The sequence below is a fragment of the Phyllobates terribilis genome, unplaced genomic scaffold (assembly GCF_046119375.1).
Source record: "Phyllobates terribilis strain yellow unplaced genomic scaffold, ASM4611937v1 Scaffold_12__6_contigs__length_324123572, whole genome shotgun sequence".
In the NCBI taxonomy this organism is placed as follows: Eukaryota; Metazoa; Chordata; class Amphibia; order Anura; family Dendrobatidae; genus Phyllobates; species Phyllobates terribilis.
In genome coordinates, this window is record NW_027362772.1 from 66,036,091 (window position 1) to 66,053,640 (window position 17,550).

At 41.8% G+C, this 17,550-nt stretch overlaps 1 protein-coding gene across 1 annotated transcript in view; it reads right to left on the reverse strand.

The window, feature by feature from the left end:
* Window positions 1-2,822: 2,822 nt before the first annotated feature.
* LOC141172079 (cell adhesion molecule CEACAM1-like) overlaps window positions 2,823-17,550 on the reverse strand; it is a 34,972-nt gene continuing 20,244 nt past the window's right edge. The window contains exons 6-8 of the mRNA XM_073655916.1: window positions 16,255-16,353; window positions 12,864-12,943; window positions 2,823-3,890 (exon numbers count right to left, since the gene is read on the reverse strand). Coding sequence (XP_073512017.1) covers window positions 3,831-3,890; window positions 12,864-12,943; window positions 16,255-16,353 — 239 coding nt within the window. The 3' untranslated portion in view covers window positions 2,823-3,830. The remainder of the gene's footprint in view (window positions 3,891-12,863; window positions 12,944-16,254; window positions 16,354-17,550) is intronic.

Here is a 17,550-nt window from a genome sequence, read left to right on the forward strand (position 1 = left end):
CTGTCCACAAGCACTTGTCCACGTGTCCGTCATTAGGTAGACTTCCCGGTAATTGCGTTGTTGAGGGCACGGCTAATGTTTTGGGACACGTGCTTGTGTAATGCGGGGACGGCACACAGGGAGAAATAGTGGTGGCTGGGGACCGAATACTGAGGAACAGCCGCCGCCATCAGGTTGCGGAATGCTTCCTTCTCCACGAGCCTAAAAGGCAACATTTCGAGCGCAAGCAGTCGTGAAATGTGAGAATTTAGTAGTTTGGCCTGTGGGGCATTGGTTGCATATTTGCACTTGCGTTCCAAGGACTGGGGTATGGACAACTGAACGCTGCGCTAGGACAAGGACATGGACGTGCTTCCTGATGCTGCTACTTGAGAGTTGGCAACGACAGGTGCAGGGCAGGAGGCATCTTCGCATGCACCATGGACAGGGGATTGGCTTGCATGCTTAACAGCGGAAGAAGCAATGGTGACAACTGCAGACACCGTTCCGGGACCCTGGGGTTCGGCCCACTTAGTCGGGTGCTTTGCAGCCATGTGCCTGATCATGCTGTTGGTAGTCAGGCTGGTCGTTTTGCCACCCCTGCTGATGCTGGCATGGCAGGTGGTGCAAATGGCCTTTTTGAGGTTATCGGCAGAGTCTTTAAAAAACAACCAGACTCGGGAAGACCTAACAGTTGTACTGGCAACTTCCTTCGTGTTGGTGTTACGGGGAACGGTTGCCTGCCTTCTGTCTGCGGCCACCACACTGTTTCTTCCTGCCTGTTAGGGTACTTTGCCTCTCTCCACCTGTGTACTGCTGTCCTCGCTCTGCATGTCCTCCTGCCAGGTTGGGTCAGTTACTATATCATCCACCACCTCGTCTTCCACTTCCGCACCCTGGTCCTCCTCCTGACTTTCTGGCAATTGTGTCTCATTATCGTCCACCTCTTGTGACACTTTCCCACCGTCTCCTTCGTGTGACCGTGGCTGCTCAAATATTTGGGCATCGCTACACGCAATCTCCTCTTGCCCCGCTTCAAGTGGACCGGGCGAGAGGTCTGAAACTATAAATGGAAAAGTGAACAGCTCTTCAGTGTGTCCAAGTGTGGGATCAGTTGTCTCCGGGCACTCGGCATGGTGGGAGAAAGGTGGATCAGGGTGAGGAATATGCGGTCCAGACTCACGGCTACTGAGACTTGACTGTGTGGAAGACAGGGTGGTGGTGGCTAAGTGACTGGAAGCATTATCCGCTATCCAACCAACAACCTTTTGACACTGCTCTGGGTTCAATAGTGGTGTGCTGCGGTCCCCTAGGAATTGGGACAGGAAGGTCGGGCGAGAAGATGTGGGTGTTTGTTGTGGCACAATTTCAGCTTGCCCACGGCCTTGTCCTCGGCCTCTGCATGCACCATCGCCATCATATCCAGTTCCCCATCCCTTGCCACGTGCCTTGCCCATTTTAAATGGAGGACAGTATCTTCCACACTCACTACAAATGACTGAGTTTGGAGCGAACTTATATGTGATCCGTGTGACGGAGAAAACAGAGTTTTAAATACCTGGCCTGTAGGTAAATAGTTTGAATAGCAAACTGATGTGAATTGCTTCACTGACACACTAAAGGAAATTTTTAATGGAGGCCAGAAATTGCAGTATTTTCTGACAACATATATGTGATCCGTTTGACGGAGAAAACATAGTTTTAAATAACTGTATTTTTAGCGCTGTAATATGGAAAGGACCTGGCTGTATTCTGCAGTGCCAACAAGCAAATGGCGCAGAAAAACGGTGTTCTCTGGATTGCTTTTTAAGCAAATAATGAGGATTAAGATCCAAAAAAAAGTATTCCTGGCCCCTGAGACCTGGGCCTTTGTATATAAATATCTAACAGCAGCAGAAGGCAGAATTGGAATGGAGCCTCTTGTGCTATATGCACTGCAGTCTGCTATATACCCTGCCTGCCTATATACACTGCCTGCCTGATATTTCTGCAGATGGATTAGTCCTCAGAAGGACTGTTTGTTAAGATGGATATGTGTAATGTACAGTTTTTCTCCCTACACTACCTAATACACAAGCAAATCTCTCCTTGACGCAGCAGCACCTCTCCCTACTCTGCCTGATTCCGGAGTGACTGTGATGAGCATGGCGGCGCCAGATCTGATATAGACCCGATGACGCTGTGTGGCCAGCCAATCACAGTAATGCCACAACCAACATGGCTACGGTATTACAGTGAGTGGCAGGCAATCCCTGCATGTTGATTGGCGCTCTAAAGAGCGCCAAACATGCAGGGAGGGGACCCGAGCTCCCGCCGAGCAACCCCGGAAATACTCGACTAGTGCTAAGCATCTCGATCAGTGAGATGCTCGGGCGAGCATCGAGCAGTAGTGAGCACGCTCGCTCATCACTACTCCAGAGTAACCCACAAACAGTAATGATGTTCTGAGTTCCCCCCTTGCCTAAAAGTAATCATGCCCCAAATGCCCTTAGAACATAATACTGTCTCAAGTCCAACAAAAAAGTAATAGCGACCCCAGTGGCTCTTAAAAATGGTTGATGCTCCAGGATAAAAATTACCCAACTGGATCCCGAAATACCAACAGGTGGAGTACATTTCTACACAGCTGAAGCGTAGGCGGAGGGATGAGGTGACGTCTTGGCACTGCCTGACCTGGGACGCTGACATCCTGTACGTACCCCTGCTGTTCTAGAGGCCACAGGATACTTTACATATACGGTCTACAGGGATTTTTTTTTTAATAATTCTTTATTTATGAAGTGTAGGCAGAATCACAAAGTAGGAAAAGGTCCCAAAAACTTACAAATTGGTAACCATAGACTTCCACCAAGAGAAAGGATCACTCAGGAAAAGTTTTGAAGAATATCAAAATAATTGTTGAAATTCCATTAGGTTATATGATATCATGTATTATTAAATTTGTCAAAAGAGTCATAAAGTGAAGACGTCAAGTTCTCCATGAACATAAGATCATTGAATGAGAAGACCTACTGCACATATATTTTGTCCAAAGCAGGAGAATACATGCCTGGGCAGCCATCACTAGTAAACGGAGAAGGGACCACCTGTATGCTGAGATATTTTCATGGTGGTGGAGAAAGCTGAGAACCTGATTCAGATCCATTGACATCACATATTACTCGTTCCACATTTTCTCAAAAGGGTATCAGGCATCACATTCCCAATATGTCCGTTAATAGTTGGCATAACAGCATATTGATGGAAGAGAACTCTTTACCAACAGGAGAGTCATTTATATCCCGTTTCTTGGAAGGATTTATGGGTTAGTATGAGTATCTGGTGCTTTTGTTCAGAGGTAAGTGTCACCCCCCAGGTCTGCCTCTTATTGAAGCAGGATCATGGAAGGTTGGTCTGGTGGGCCATGAAGAAGGGACTAAGTCACTTTCATAGAATTGTATCAGCAGTTGTTTAGAATCAGTCCAGACGATTAGGAGATCATCTTTGTAGCTGTCGTTGGCCAAAGGTTTCATGGAGCAGCAGGATGTCAACAAGTCTCTTTCTGGTTTGACCATCAAAGGTTGTCATAGTGCGCTGCCATTTTATTGCCCTTGGATGTTCCATTGTGTTATAGATATATGCATAAGGGTAAACTTAGTGGAGATCAACAATATATATTTTACTGGCTAGCATGGTGCCAAAGTTCTTAATTTCAAGCATAAAAATATTGCTATTGTAACAGTGGAAAAAATGCAATGCCAATGTTGGTTTATTGCCTTAGTCTTACACAAAAATAGACATCAAATTAAAATGATGCATAAAAAATAATGGAAAAAAATACTGTATAAATGTGTAATTATTACCAACTATGATCAATTCCTGCGGCCTGCCAGCACATTACAGTATAAAGATTCTTCTGGATATTGCATTTCCTGGATAAAAAAAGCATAAGCATTAAGTAGAAAGGTTTTTATTAGAATAATACTTACATTAAAGCAAAATATTACAGGTATCTAATCTAAAGGCAAAATGTCATATAGGGTGATATATTAACCACTTCGCGCCAGAGCCTGTTTTTGCCTTCGTGACCGGGCCAATTTTTTCAATTCTGACCACTGTCACTTTATGAGGTAATTACTCTGGAACGCTTCAACGTATTCCCCTGATTCTGAGATTGTTTTTTCATGACATATTGTACTTCATGATAGTGGTAAAATTTCTTCGATATAACTTGCGATTATTTGTGAAAAAATCGGAAATTTGGCAAAAATTTTTACAATTTTGCAATTTTCAAACTTTGAATTTTCATGCCCTTAAATCAGAGAGATATGTCACACAAAATAGTTAATAAATAACATTTCCCACATGTCTACTTTACATCAGCACAATTTTGGAACCAAAATTTTTTTTTGTTAGGGAGCTATAAGGGTTAAAAGTTGACCAGCGATTTCTCATTTTTCCAACAAAATTTACAAAAACATTTTTTTAGGGACCACATCATATTTGAAGTCACTTTGAGGGGTCTTTATGACAGAAAATTACAAAAAGTGACACCATTCTAAAAACTGCACCCCTCAAGGTGCTCAAAACCACATTCAAGAACTTCAGGTGCTTCACAGGAATTTTTGGAATGTGGAAGAAAAAAATTAACATTTAACTTTTTTCACAAAAATGTTACTTTAGACCCAATTTTTTTTATTTTCACAGGGGTAACAGGAAAAAATGGACCCCAAATTTTTTTGTGCAATTTCTCTTGAGCGTGCTGATACCCCATATGTGAGGGAAAACCACTGTTTGGGCGCTCTGCAGGGTTCGGAAGGGAAGGAGTGCCATTAGACTTTTTGAATGTAAAATTTGTCTGAATAATTAGCAGACGCCATGTTGCGTTTGGAGAGCTCCTGATGTGCCTAAACAGTGGAAACCCCCCACAAGTGACACCATTTTGGAAACTAGACCCCTTAGGGAACTTATCTAGATGTGTGGTGAGCACCTTGAACCCCAAGGTGCTTCACAGAAGTTTATAATATTGAGCTGTAAAAATAAAATTTTCACATTTTTCCCACAAAACCGTTTTTCATCCCTTAATTTTGCATTATCATAAGGGTAATAAGATAAATTGCACCATGAAATTTGTTGTGCAATTTCTTCTGAACACGCTGATACCCCTTATGTGGAGGCAAATTACTGTTTGGGCGCATGGCAGGGTTTGAAAGGGAAGGAGCACCATTTGACTTTTTGAATGTAAAATTTGTTTGAATAATTAGCAGACGCCATGTCGCATTTGTGGAGCCCCTAATGTGCCTAAACAGTGGAAACCCCCCACAAGTGCCATCATTTTGGAAACTAGACCCCTTAGGGAACTTATCTAGATGTGTGGTGAGCACCTTGCACCCCCAGCTGCTTCACAGAAGTTTATAATATTGAGCCGTAAAAATAAAATTTTCACATTTTTCCCACAAAAAATGTTTTTCATTCCCTAATTTTGTATTATCATAAGGGTAACAGGATAAATTTCACCATAAAATTTGTTGTGCAATTGCTCCTGAACACGCCGATACCCCATATGTGGAGGCAAATTACTGTTTGGGCACATGGCAGGGTTTGAAAGGGAAGGAGCGCCATTTGACTTTTTGAATGTAAAATTTGTTTGAATAATTAGCGGACGCCATGTCGCATTTGGGGAGCCCCTAATGTGCCTAAACAGTGGAAACCCCCCACAAGTGCCACCATTTTGGAAACTAGACCCCTTAGGGAACTTATCTAGATGTGTGGTGAGCACCTTACACCCCCAGCTGCTTCACAGAAGTTTATAATATTGAGCCGTAAAAATAAAATTTTCACATTTTTCCCATAAAAAATGTTTTTCATTCCCTAATTTTGCATTATCATAAGGGTAACAGGATAAATTGCACCATGAAATTTGTTGTACAATTTCTCCTGAGTACGCCGATACCCCATATGTGGGGGAAAACCACTGCTTTGGTGTACGGCAGGGTTCGGAAGAGAAAGGAGCGCTACGTTGGCTGGGATAGGCAGCAGACACCATGTCACATTTGAAGAGTCGCTGACATGCCAAAACAGCAGAAACCCCCACAAGTGACCCCATTTTGTAAACTACACCTCTCAAGGAATTCATCTAGGGAAGTAGTGAGTATTTTTTAATTTTTAAATTTATACCATTGGGCAGTGAAAAAAGCATAATTATATTTTTACCACAAAAAAATGTTTTACCCTCAGATTTTACATTTTCACACAGGGCAATGGGTAAAAATGGTGCCGAAATTTCTTCTAAAAGTGTCAATACCCCATATGTGGCTGTATCGTACCGCTCAGCCATACGGCGAGATCTGGGGGGGGACGGAGTGCTATTTGACAATTGGAGAACAAATTATTGTAGAATAGGCATTTGGATTTGGGAGCACAAAATTTTCTGAATTTCTTTTGGGGGGCAAGGGCCATTTCGCTTTTCCAGAGCCTTTCTGCTACCAGTAACTTGGAAGTCCCTTATATTTTTAACAGATGACGGACCTGAGTGGGGACTAGCTTTTTTTGAGGACTGAGTTGAAGCTTTTATTGGGAACATTTTACATAACATTTATCCGGCGCTCTAGGCTGAGCACTTACATCGGGGTTTCCATATAAATTTCCAAGTGATGTAATTCAGATGAAACCCCTGCGGGATCCATTCACTGTAATGAGGCAGCAGAGTTACTCTGGACACCGTCTGGCCTCTGTTTAGCGGTGTCCTTTTTTTCAGAAGTGCACAAAACTGTGGCCAACCGCACTTTTATGCAAGCCTAAAACAAATGACACCGTGGGATCCCAGGCTAGACGGCGTCCACAGTGGCCTATATCTGCCTCATTACAGGGAATCTTCCGTCATGGGTTCCGGCTGAATCATGTATTTCAGAGATTTACACGGAAACTCTGGTGTAAGTGCTCAGCGCAGAGCACAGGATAAATGTGAGCAGTGCCTTACTGGGATCTTTGGGGACATAATAAACAAATCAGTAGCAGGTGAAGAATTGGTTTTATTTATTTTTTACGCCGTTCCTAGTGTGATATAACTGATTAGATTACTTTATTCTTCGGGTCGGTGCGATTACAGAGATACCAGATTTATATCGGGTTTTTATGACTGACAGCTGTCACACACTAAAAGACGCTTTTTTGCAAAATCTAGTTTTTGCATCACCATATTTTGAGAGCTATAATTTTTCCATATTTCGGCCGACAGAGTCATGTGATGGCTTGTTTTTTGCGGGATGAGTTGACATTTTAATTGGTACCATTTTTGGGTATGTGACATTTTTTGATCGCTTTCTATTCCGTTTTTTGTGAGGTAAAATTAACAAAAACAAACAATTCAGGAATTGTTTTTTGAGTTTTTTTTTTATGCCGTTCTGCGTGTGGTAAAAGTGATCAGGCAGCGTTATTCTTCGGGTCAGTACGTTTACAGCGATACTACACTTACTGTATTTTTTTTTATGTTTTGGCGCTTTTACACAATAAAACAATTTTATAGAAAAAAATATTTTTTTTGCATTGCTTTATTCTGAGCGCTATAACTTTTTTATTTTTCGGCTGATGGAGCTGTATGGTGGCTTTTTTTTTGTGGAACAAGATGACGTTTTCAGTGGTACCATTTTTATTTCAATTTTGTTTTTTAATCGCATTTTTTTCCACTTTTTGTTTGGCGATATGATGAAAAAGCATATTTTTTTGCTCCGTTTTTTATTTATTTTTATTACGGTGTGCATAGAAGGAGTTAATTAGTGTGACAGTTTTATAGCTCGGGTTGTTTCGGACGCGGCGATACCAAATATGTGTACTTTTTTTGGTTTTGTAAAAATATATGGATTTATTGGTTTAATATTTTATTTATTTATTTTTATTTACTTTGTGATTTTTTTTTTAATAGTTTAAAAACTTTTTTTTTACTTTTTTTTACATTTTTTCTTAGTCCCTGTATGGGACATTAATTTTTATTTTTCTGATCACTGATCTCATGTAATGTAATAGACATGTATTACATTACATTACATGAGATCTTCCCTGACTGTTTCAGTCAGAATCTCCTACCAGGCTACAGCTGCAGCTGAGCCAGACAGGACACCATATATGGCAGAGCTAGAGGCGGTCATGTGACCTCCAGCTGCCATAGCAACCCCAGGTCCTGGAAGGACTCGGAGGTCTTCGGAGAGGTAAGTTGACGACCCCCTCTCCTCCTGCTGTCTCCTATATGCCGCGATGACTATAGATCGCAGCATATAGAAGACAGCGAAGGGTTAACATCACTGGGACCTGATCTAATCAGGTCCCGATGATGTTCCCTGTCAGAGCTAACGCTGGGGGTCCTGAGCGCTGCGATACCACACACCGTTTTTAAACGTCGGCGCTGCACAGAGCCCAGCAAGCGCCGACGTTTATCTACAGTGGGCGGTCGGGAACCGGTTAAAAAGCTACTTAACTGCTGGCACAGAGAAAACTTACCTCTCTGTAGGAGGTACAGTGGGGGAAATAATTATTTGATCCCTTGCTGTTTTTGTACGTTTGCCCACTGACAAAGACACGAACAGTCTATAATTTTAAGGGAAGGTTAATTTTAACATTGAGAGATAGAATATCCCCCCAAAAAATCAAGAAAATCACATTGTAAAAATGAGATATTTTTTTTTGCATTTTGCAGTGAGGAATAAGTATTTGATCCCTCTGGCAAACAACACTTAATACTTGGTGGCAAAACCCTTGTTCGCAAACACAGCAGTCAGACATTTTTTGTAGTTGATGATGAGGTTTGAGCACATGTCAGGAGGAATTTTAGTCCACTCCTCTTTGCAGATCATCTCTAAATCGTTAAGATTTTGAGGCTGTCGCTTGGCCACTCGGAGCTTCAACTCCCTCCATAAGTTTTCTATGGGATTAAAGGCCTGGAGACTGCCTAGGCCAATCCATGACCGTAATGTGCTTCTTCTTGAGCCACTCCTTTGTTGCCTTGGCTGTATGTTTTGGGTCATTGTCTTGCTGGAAGACCCAGCCACGACCCATCTTCAATGCTCTTACTGTGCGAAGGAGGGAGGTTGTTGGCCAAAATCTCGCGATACATGACCCCATCCATCTTCCCTTCAGTACGGTGCAGTCGTCATGTACCCTTTGCAGAAAAGCACCCCCATAGTATAATGTTTCCCCCACCATGCTTCACAGTTGGGACGATGTTCTTAGGGTTGTACACATCCTTCTTCTTCCTCCAAACATGGCGAGTTGAGTTAATGCCAAAGAGCTCAATTTTTGCCTCATCTGACCACAGCACCTTCTCCCAGTAACTCACACAATCATCCAGGTGTTCATTGGAAAACGTCAGACAGGCCTGCACATGTGCCTTCTTGAGCAGGGGGGCCTTGCGGCACTGCAGGATTTTAAACCTTTAAGGCGTAATATGTTACCAATGGTTTTCTAGGATGTCGATTGACAGTCATTTTGTATTTCTTCCATTTTCTTACTATTGCACCAACAGTTGTCTCCTTCTCACCCAGCGTCTTACTTATGGTTTTGTAGCCCATTCCAGCTTTGTGCAGGTCTATGATCTTGCCCCTGACATCCTTAGAAAGCTCTTTGGTCTTGCCCATGTTGTAGAGGTTAGAGTCTGACTGATTAATTGAGTCTGTGGACAGGAGTCTTTTATACAGGTGACTATGTAAGACAGCTGTCTTTAACTCCTTTAGAGCCCATGCCGTATTAGTACGCACATTTGCGTACTGCCCGTTCAGTGAGGGCTGCTGCGCTGAGCCCTCACTGAACCGAGCACATGTCAGCTGATTCTTACAGCTGACATGTGCCCGCAACAGCCGCGGGTGGAATCGCGATCCACCCGCGGCTGTTAACCTGTTAAATGCCGCTGTCAATCTCCGACAGTGGCATTTAACGCGCGTTTCCTGGAAGCGCGTCCTAAGCCCCGACCACCGGCGATCCCGTCACGTGATCACGGGTCGCCGATGGGCGTGCATGACAGCCCAGAGTCTGCAGCAGACGCCTGTGGTTGTCATGATCTGGTCGCTATGAGCGCCACCTAGTGGTCGGCGCTCATAGCACAGGACCAATTCTGCTATATGCAGGGGATCTGCTGGTCCCCTGTATGTAGCAGAGCCGATCAGACTACTGCTGCTTCTAGTCTCCTATGGAGACTATTGAAGCATGCAGTAAGTGAAAAAAACAAGTTTTTAAAAAAATAAAAAAATTGAAAAAAATATAAAAGTTTAAATCACCCCCCTTTTGCCCCATTCAAAATAAAATAATAAAAAATAAACCCCACATACACATATTTGGTATTGCCGCATTCAGAATCGCCCGGTCTATCAAAATAAAAAAAGAATTAATCCGATCGGTAAGCGGCGTAACGAGAAAAAAATTCTAAACGCCAGAATTACGTTTTTTGGTTGCTGCAAAATTGCAATAAAATGCAATAACGGGCGATCAAAACAGCGGATCTACCCCAAAATGTTATCAATAAAAACATCAGCCCGGCGCTCAAAAAATAAGCTCTCACCCAGCCCCAGATCACGAAAAATGAAGACGCTACAGGTCTCGGAAAATGGCGCTATTTATTTATTTATTTTTTTACCAAATTTTTGAATTTTTTTTCACCACTTAAATATAAAAGAACCTATACATGTTTGGTGTCTATAAACTCGTAATGACCTGTAGAATAAGAATGGCAGGTCAGTTTTAGCATTCAGTGAACGTGGTAAAAAAAAATAAAAAAAAAACAACTGTGGTATTGCACTTTTTTGCAATTTTACCGCACTTGGAATTTTTTCCTGTTTTCCCGTACATGATATGGCAAAACTAGTAATGGCGTTGAAAATTACAACTCGCCCCGCAAAAAATAAGCCCTCACATGGCCATATTGACCAAACAATAAAAACGCTATGGCTCTGGGAACAAGGGGAGCAAAAAACGAAAAAGCAAAAACGACAAAACCCAAGCTTGCGAAAGGGTTAATGCAGGTAATGAGTTGATTAGGAGTGTCTAACTGGTCTGTAGGAGCTAGAACTCATAATGGTTTGTAGGGGATCAAATACTTATTTCTCACTGCAAAATGCAAATAAATTTATCTAATTTATACAATGTGATTTTCTTGATTTTTTGGGGATATTCTATCTCTCAATGTCAAAAATAACCTACCCTTAAAATTATAGACTGTTCATGTCTTTGTCAGTGGGCAAACTTGCAAAAACAGCAAGAGATCAAATACTTACAGTATTTCCCCCACTGTATCCGTTTACGTTCCGGTGTATGCATAAAGCCCAGTCAATAAACTTGATAAGTGGTTATTCTTCCCTTCACATTAAAGGAAACATATCAGGCAAGTCATGCTGCCCAAATCGTGGACAACATGAATCACGGCTAGGGATGTGCAGACCCATGGATGCTCGGGTTCATCGGGTTTGACCGAACTTTAGTCCAAAGTTCTGTTTGGGTACCAGAACTCTACCCGAACCTGAACCCCATAGAAGTCAATTGGTAGCCGAATTTTGGTGCTGTAAAAGGGCTGTAAAATGGTCATAGTAAGGGCAAGGAGGCTGCCGAAGGAAGCAGAGTCAGTCTCTCTTTCACCACTAAAACGGACTTCCAGGAGAAGTCCGGTACGAACCCTGAACTTCACAGTTCGGGTTCTCTCATCTCTAATCACAGCCCATCTACATGATTGCAGCCGGAGCATTTCAGAGAAAATATACTTTAAAGAACCGACTGGGGACCTTACCCAAAGACCAGCATTTCAGTTGCTGATTAACAGGTCATGCAAGGGAAAGACCTGACAATCAACAGCTGTGGTACTAGGAAGAGCCGGCCGGGAATGGCATCGGACTAGTCTATTCTCTGGTTGAGGTCTCCGGCTGGATATTTGAAATATATATTCTCTGAATTGCCAGTTTCCCTTTATAAGCATATCCACAGGAAATAACATGTGTTGTTCCCACGTTTAGGACACTGACCTCTTGGGAAAATCTTGTTCACCAATTCTTTTAAAGATCAATTGAAATCTGAAGGATTTATTGAAAGAGACAACCTCCCAACACATGAGGGTCTCAGAAATAGGCAAACCGGTCAGGTATTTATGGTATATAACTCCAAATACATTGATAATGTCTTAATATTAACACCACAGAGTGACATAATATTAGCGCCCCATTAAGCTCAAACAGCAGTGCTATGTTTCTGAGATTTCAAGTCAAGCTTAAAGGGAATCTATCAGCATGGTTTCATCCCCCATACTATCTCTATGCCCATGTAGCTCTTTCATAGACTAGTCCAGCAATACCTTTACTTTGCCGATCTGTTCCTCTGTTACTGAGATATCAGAGGTTGAATTAATATGCAAATGAAGCTGAAGAGCTATGGTAGATCTGAATTCTCTGTCACTCCAGCTCTATTCCCTGTCTAGTGCCGCCTCCTACTGCTTAACTGACAATATCTATGTTGTGTGAATTCAGACAAAGGAGCCATCAGTCAAGCAGGAGTAGGCGGAACTGGGCGGGGAATAGAGCTGGAGTGACAGATGCTTCAGATCTACCATAGCTTTTCAGACTCATTTGCATATTATTTCAAACACTGATTTCTCAGTAATGGAGGAACGGATAGGCCTTGTAAAGGTATTGCTGGACTTGTCTGTGAAAGAGCTGCAAGTGCATATACAGTATATAGTTTTGGGGGCGGGATGAAATCCTGCTGGCAGATTCCCTTTAAGATACTAGTTAGACCCTACTGTATATAAGAAACTGGTGGACTCCAAAGACCCCTTTTCCCCCCCATTATATAGAAGTCAGATTTGGCGATGTTGTAGCATTATAGAGGTTTATCATACTTGTACTATTCATCTGTCAAATACAACATCTTTCTTATCTTACCTTTGCTCCCGCTACAGTGTTTTCATAGATGTGTGATGGCGGCGAATTACGTTTTTCAAGAACTAATGCTTTAGGCTTCACTGGAAAAAGACAAAAAAAATACAAAAATGAATACACATATAGAACAAGAGCCCAATTTATTTATGATAGTTTTTTACCATTACTGACTACGGTATTCCTATTATTCTACCGATACGTTCTTCATTTATATCAATTTTTGAAATCAATTTATACAGTTATATTTATACTTTAGTATTTATATACAGTACAGACCAAAAGTTTGGACACACCTTCTCATTTAAAGATTTTTCTTTATTTTCATGACTATGAAAATTGTACATTCACCCTGAAGGCATCAAAACTATGAATTAACACCTGTGGAATTATATACTTAACAAGAAAGTGTGAAACAACTGAAAATATGTCTTATATTCTATGTTCTTCAAAGTAGCTACATTTTGCTTTGATGATTGCTTTGCACACTCTTGGAATTCTCTTGATGAGCTTCAAGAGGTAGTCACCGGAAATGGTCTTCCAACAATCTTGAAGGAGTTCCCAGAGATGCTTAGCACTTGCTGGCCCTTTTGCCTTCACTCTGCGGTCAAGCTCACCCCAAACCATCTCGATTGGGTTCAGGTCTGGTGACTGTGGAGGCCAGGTCATCTGGCGTAGCACCCCATCACTCTCTCTCGGTCAAATAGCCCTTACACAGCCCGGAGGTGTGTCTGGGGTCATTGTCCTGTTGAAAAATAAATGATGGTCCAACTAAACGCAAACCGGATGGAATAGTATGCCGCTGCAAGATGCTGTGGTAGCCATGCTGGTTCAGTATGCCTTCAATTTTGAATAAATCCCCAACAGTGTCACCAGCAAAGCACCCCCACACCATCACACCTCCTCCTCCATGCTTCACGGTGGGAAGCAGGCATGTAGAGCCCATCCGTTCACCTTTTCTGTGTCGCACAAAGACACGGTGGTTGGAACCAAAGATCTCAAATTTGGATTCATGAGACCAAAGCACAGATTTCCACTGGTCTAATGTCCATTCCTTGTGTTCTTTAGCCCAAGCAAGTCTCTTCTTCTTGTTGCCTGTCCTTAGCAGTGGTTTTCTAGCACCTATTTTACCATGAAGGCCTGCTGCACAAAGTCTCCTCTTAACAGTTGTTGAAGAGATGTGTCTGCTGCTAGAACTCTGTGTGGCATTGACCTGGTCTCTAATCTGAGCTGCTGTTAACCTGCGATTTCTGAGGCTGGTGACTCGGATAAACTTATCCTTAGAAGCAGAGATGACTCTTGGTCTTCCTTTCCTGGGGCGGTCCTCATGTGAGCCAGTTTCTGTGTAGCGCTTGATGGTTTTTGCAACTGCACTTGGGGACACTTTCAAAGTTTGCCCAATTTTTCGCACTGACTGACCTTCATTTCTTAAAGTAATGATAGCCACTCATTTTTCTTTACTTAGCTGCTTTTTTCTTGCCATAATACAAATTCTAACAGTCTATTCAGTAGGACTATCAGCTGTGTATCCAACAGACTTCTGCACAACACAACTGATGGTCCCAACCCCATTTATAAGACAAGAAATTCCACTTATTAAACCTGACAGGGCACACCTGTGAAGTGAAGACCATTTCCGGTGACTACCTCTTGAAGCTCATCAAGAGAATGCCAAGAGTGTGCAAAGCAGTCATCAAAGGAAAAGGTGGCTACTTTGAAGAACCTAGAATATAAGACATATTTTCAGTTGTTTCACACTTTTTTGTTAAGTATATAATTCCACATGTGTTAATTCATAGTTTTGATGCCTTCAGTGTGAATGTACAATTTTCAAAGTCATGAAAATACAGAAAAATCTTTAGATGAAAAGGTGTGTCCAAACTTTTGGTCTGTACTGTATATTGTATCATGTATGTACTGTCTTATCTATAATTATACTATTATTTCATATTTAATAATTTAGTTCTGAGATATGCTCGTATTTAAAGGAATGTTATCATCAGAAAATAAGCTATTATTTAAATCATTTTTTCCTTTAATTTTAATTTTTTTTTCCTTTGGTTACAATCTTTATTAAAAATAAAAAAAAATACAATTCTTGCAATTGTCACACTTGTCACAGTTTTTTTTTAGACTCTTACTTACTATAGGTTCAGAAAAGCAACCATGTACATTAACCATAATGGTCGGATTCTGACGCAATCTTTTGTATTAAAGTATCTTGTGAGCATGTGCAAAGTTATCGTGTAGGTGAGGGAGCAGGGTCGGTTGTGATTGGTTGGTCTTGTCTAGAGGTATTATCTAACACTGTAATCCTGCCTCTGCTGATAAGAAACTCCTGTAAACTCTTCCTGAAAAAACAGTAAGTTAGAGTCTAATCAAGCCCTAGTGGCCAATGTAAGAATTGCAAGATTACCAATATGTTTTTCTTTAAAGAAAGATCTAAAAAAAAACATTGGCAAAATGAAAAAAAAAATACTTGGAACACAAAAACCTTATTTAAACACTAGGCTATTTTCTAATATTAGCTTTACTTCAATTAATTTATTTACGGTCTATTTACACTGAAAGAATATTGTTCCTAGGAATGATTGTTCTTGCAGTCTAAACAGGCCGATCACCCTAGGAAAACGTTAATTTGCCTTGTGAAACAATCTTTTGTCTTGTCTAAACAGGACACAAGATGATTCAGTGCCCATGTGAAAGGCTGTTTGCCTGTGTAAACAGGCTATTAAATGGCTGTCAATGAGCAAACAAGTAGTTAATTGGCATTTATTTACTGGACCTTCAGAGTCAATATTTATTTTCATCTAATAGTATGTAGTTTTTCTATAATAGACATTTTCCATAGGATCATTAATTCTGTTTACACAGCAATATCCACTTTGGATGAACATACCCCCTGATGAAGCAGGGCGAAACGCATGTTGGGACACTGAGACAAAAAGTCATATGAAACTGTCATTTAAGTTTCTATTTTCTTTATTATTAAACCTTTTTTATTGCCTGCATGTTAGACTTGAGCTTACTGGTAGATGAGAGTTTTTGGAATACTGTGATTGAATTATAATGTATCTTATCTCTCCTGCTCCCAGGTTTTTTTTGTATGTAATTTATTTTTTTTGTTGTTGTTTATGGCCACATGTATATGCCTTCAATTGTGGCTACCTTAAAATAAAATGATAATTCATACTTTATGAGCTAATGAATAAAGGGACAGTGTCTATATTGTCTTAGATCCAGTTGGGTCGTCTTTACTATGCATACAGTTAGTTTACACTTAGTTTATAATGGTTGTTCACGGTGTATGATAAACTTTCTAGATGAGCTGGACACTTTTGCCTTCCTTATGCCACCTATGTTTTGCACCAAAATTGTGTAAAAAAACCTCACAAACCTTTTTTTCTCTTCAAGATGAAGTATAGAACGACACCGATGATGATAAGTCCGACTAGTATGCCAATTACAATTCCAGCTATAGCATCAACATTCAGTTCTGTGGACAAATCCCCCAAACACATGTATTATTTGACATTGAATCTGTCCCTCTGAGTGCTACATGCAGAATGTGAGGTCATTTTTGTCCATGACGCTGTTGCCTTCACTAGCTCTCATGTATCAGCATAGCTTCATCTCTGTGCTACTTTCTCCTTCTACAGGAGGAATCTCACCATAACTATTAAAAAAAAGACATGGACTGTAAATCTGTATATTATACACTGATCTACTGAAGCTAAGCAAAATTTTTCAAAAAATTAACACAAGGGATCTCTTCTATGTCTTCTCCTGTGTGCTGAAAGACATTGATTCTGTTGCATTTGTGATTTTCCCATCCTTCTCCTTGCAGAGTATATCATGGGTGCTCTGCTTTCTTTCAACACTCATCCATAACCTAGATGATCTTTCCCTTCTCCCCTTGCAAACTGCCTGGCGTGTGTCTTTCTCTCTATTTACAGGCTTTGTGATCTGTCATCTCCAGAGATACGTCAACCTTTCTTCAATCTCCTTCTTACTCTCTGCTCCAATTACTAACATTGATAGGAAGGAGAGGGAGAGCACAGAAAGCCAATACAATCAAAGAGCAGTGTGCTTTATAATCTATGCAGCAGGAAAACCCTCTAGATCAGGGGTCTCAAACACGCGGGCCGCATGCGGCCCCTGAGGCTGCTTTTTGCGGCCCGCAGGCACAGACCCCTTGACGATCCCGACCTGGTCCAGGAGGAGCCGCCGACAGCAGCGCTGCATTGCCACACAGAGACTGTTTCCCAGCACTGCATTTCCAATGCCAGCCGCTGGCCAATCAGAGGCCAGCAGCTGATATCTGCGTGTCGGCGCAGCGAGTATGACGTCATTGCCATATGCAGATGTCAGCTGCTGGCCTCTGATTGGCCGGCGGCTGACAGTGAAAATGCTGTGCTGGGAGACGGTCTCTGTGCGGCAATGCAGCGCTGCTGTCGGCGGCTCCTCCTGGACCAGGTCGGGATCGTCAAGGGGTCGGACTCTGTGGTGCCTGCGGGCCACATCTGCAGGAAGGCCGCCGAGGGAACGGAGGACAGGTGAGAATCATCTTTTTTTTTTTCTATTTTATGTGTGTGAAGAACAGCACAGGGGGCACAGAGCCACAACATGGGGACCAGGATGGGGCACATAGCCACAGGATGGGGACCTGGATGGGGCACATAGCCACAAGAGG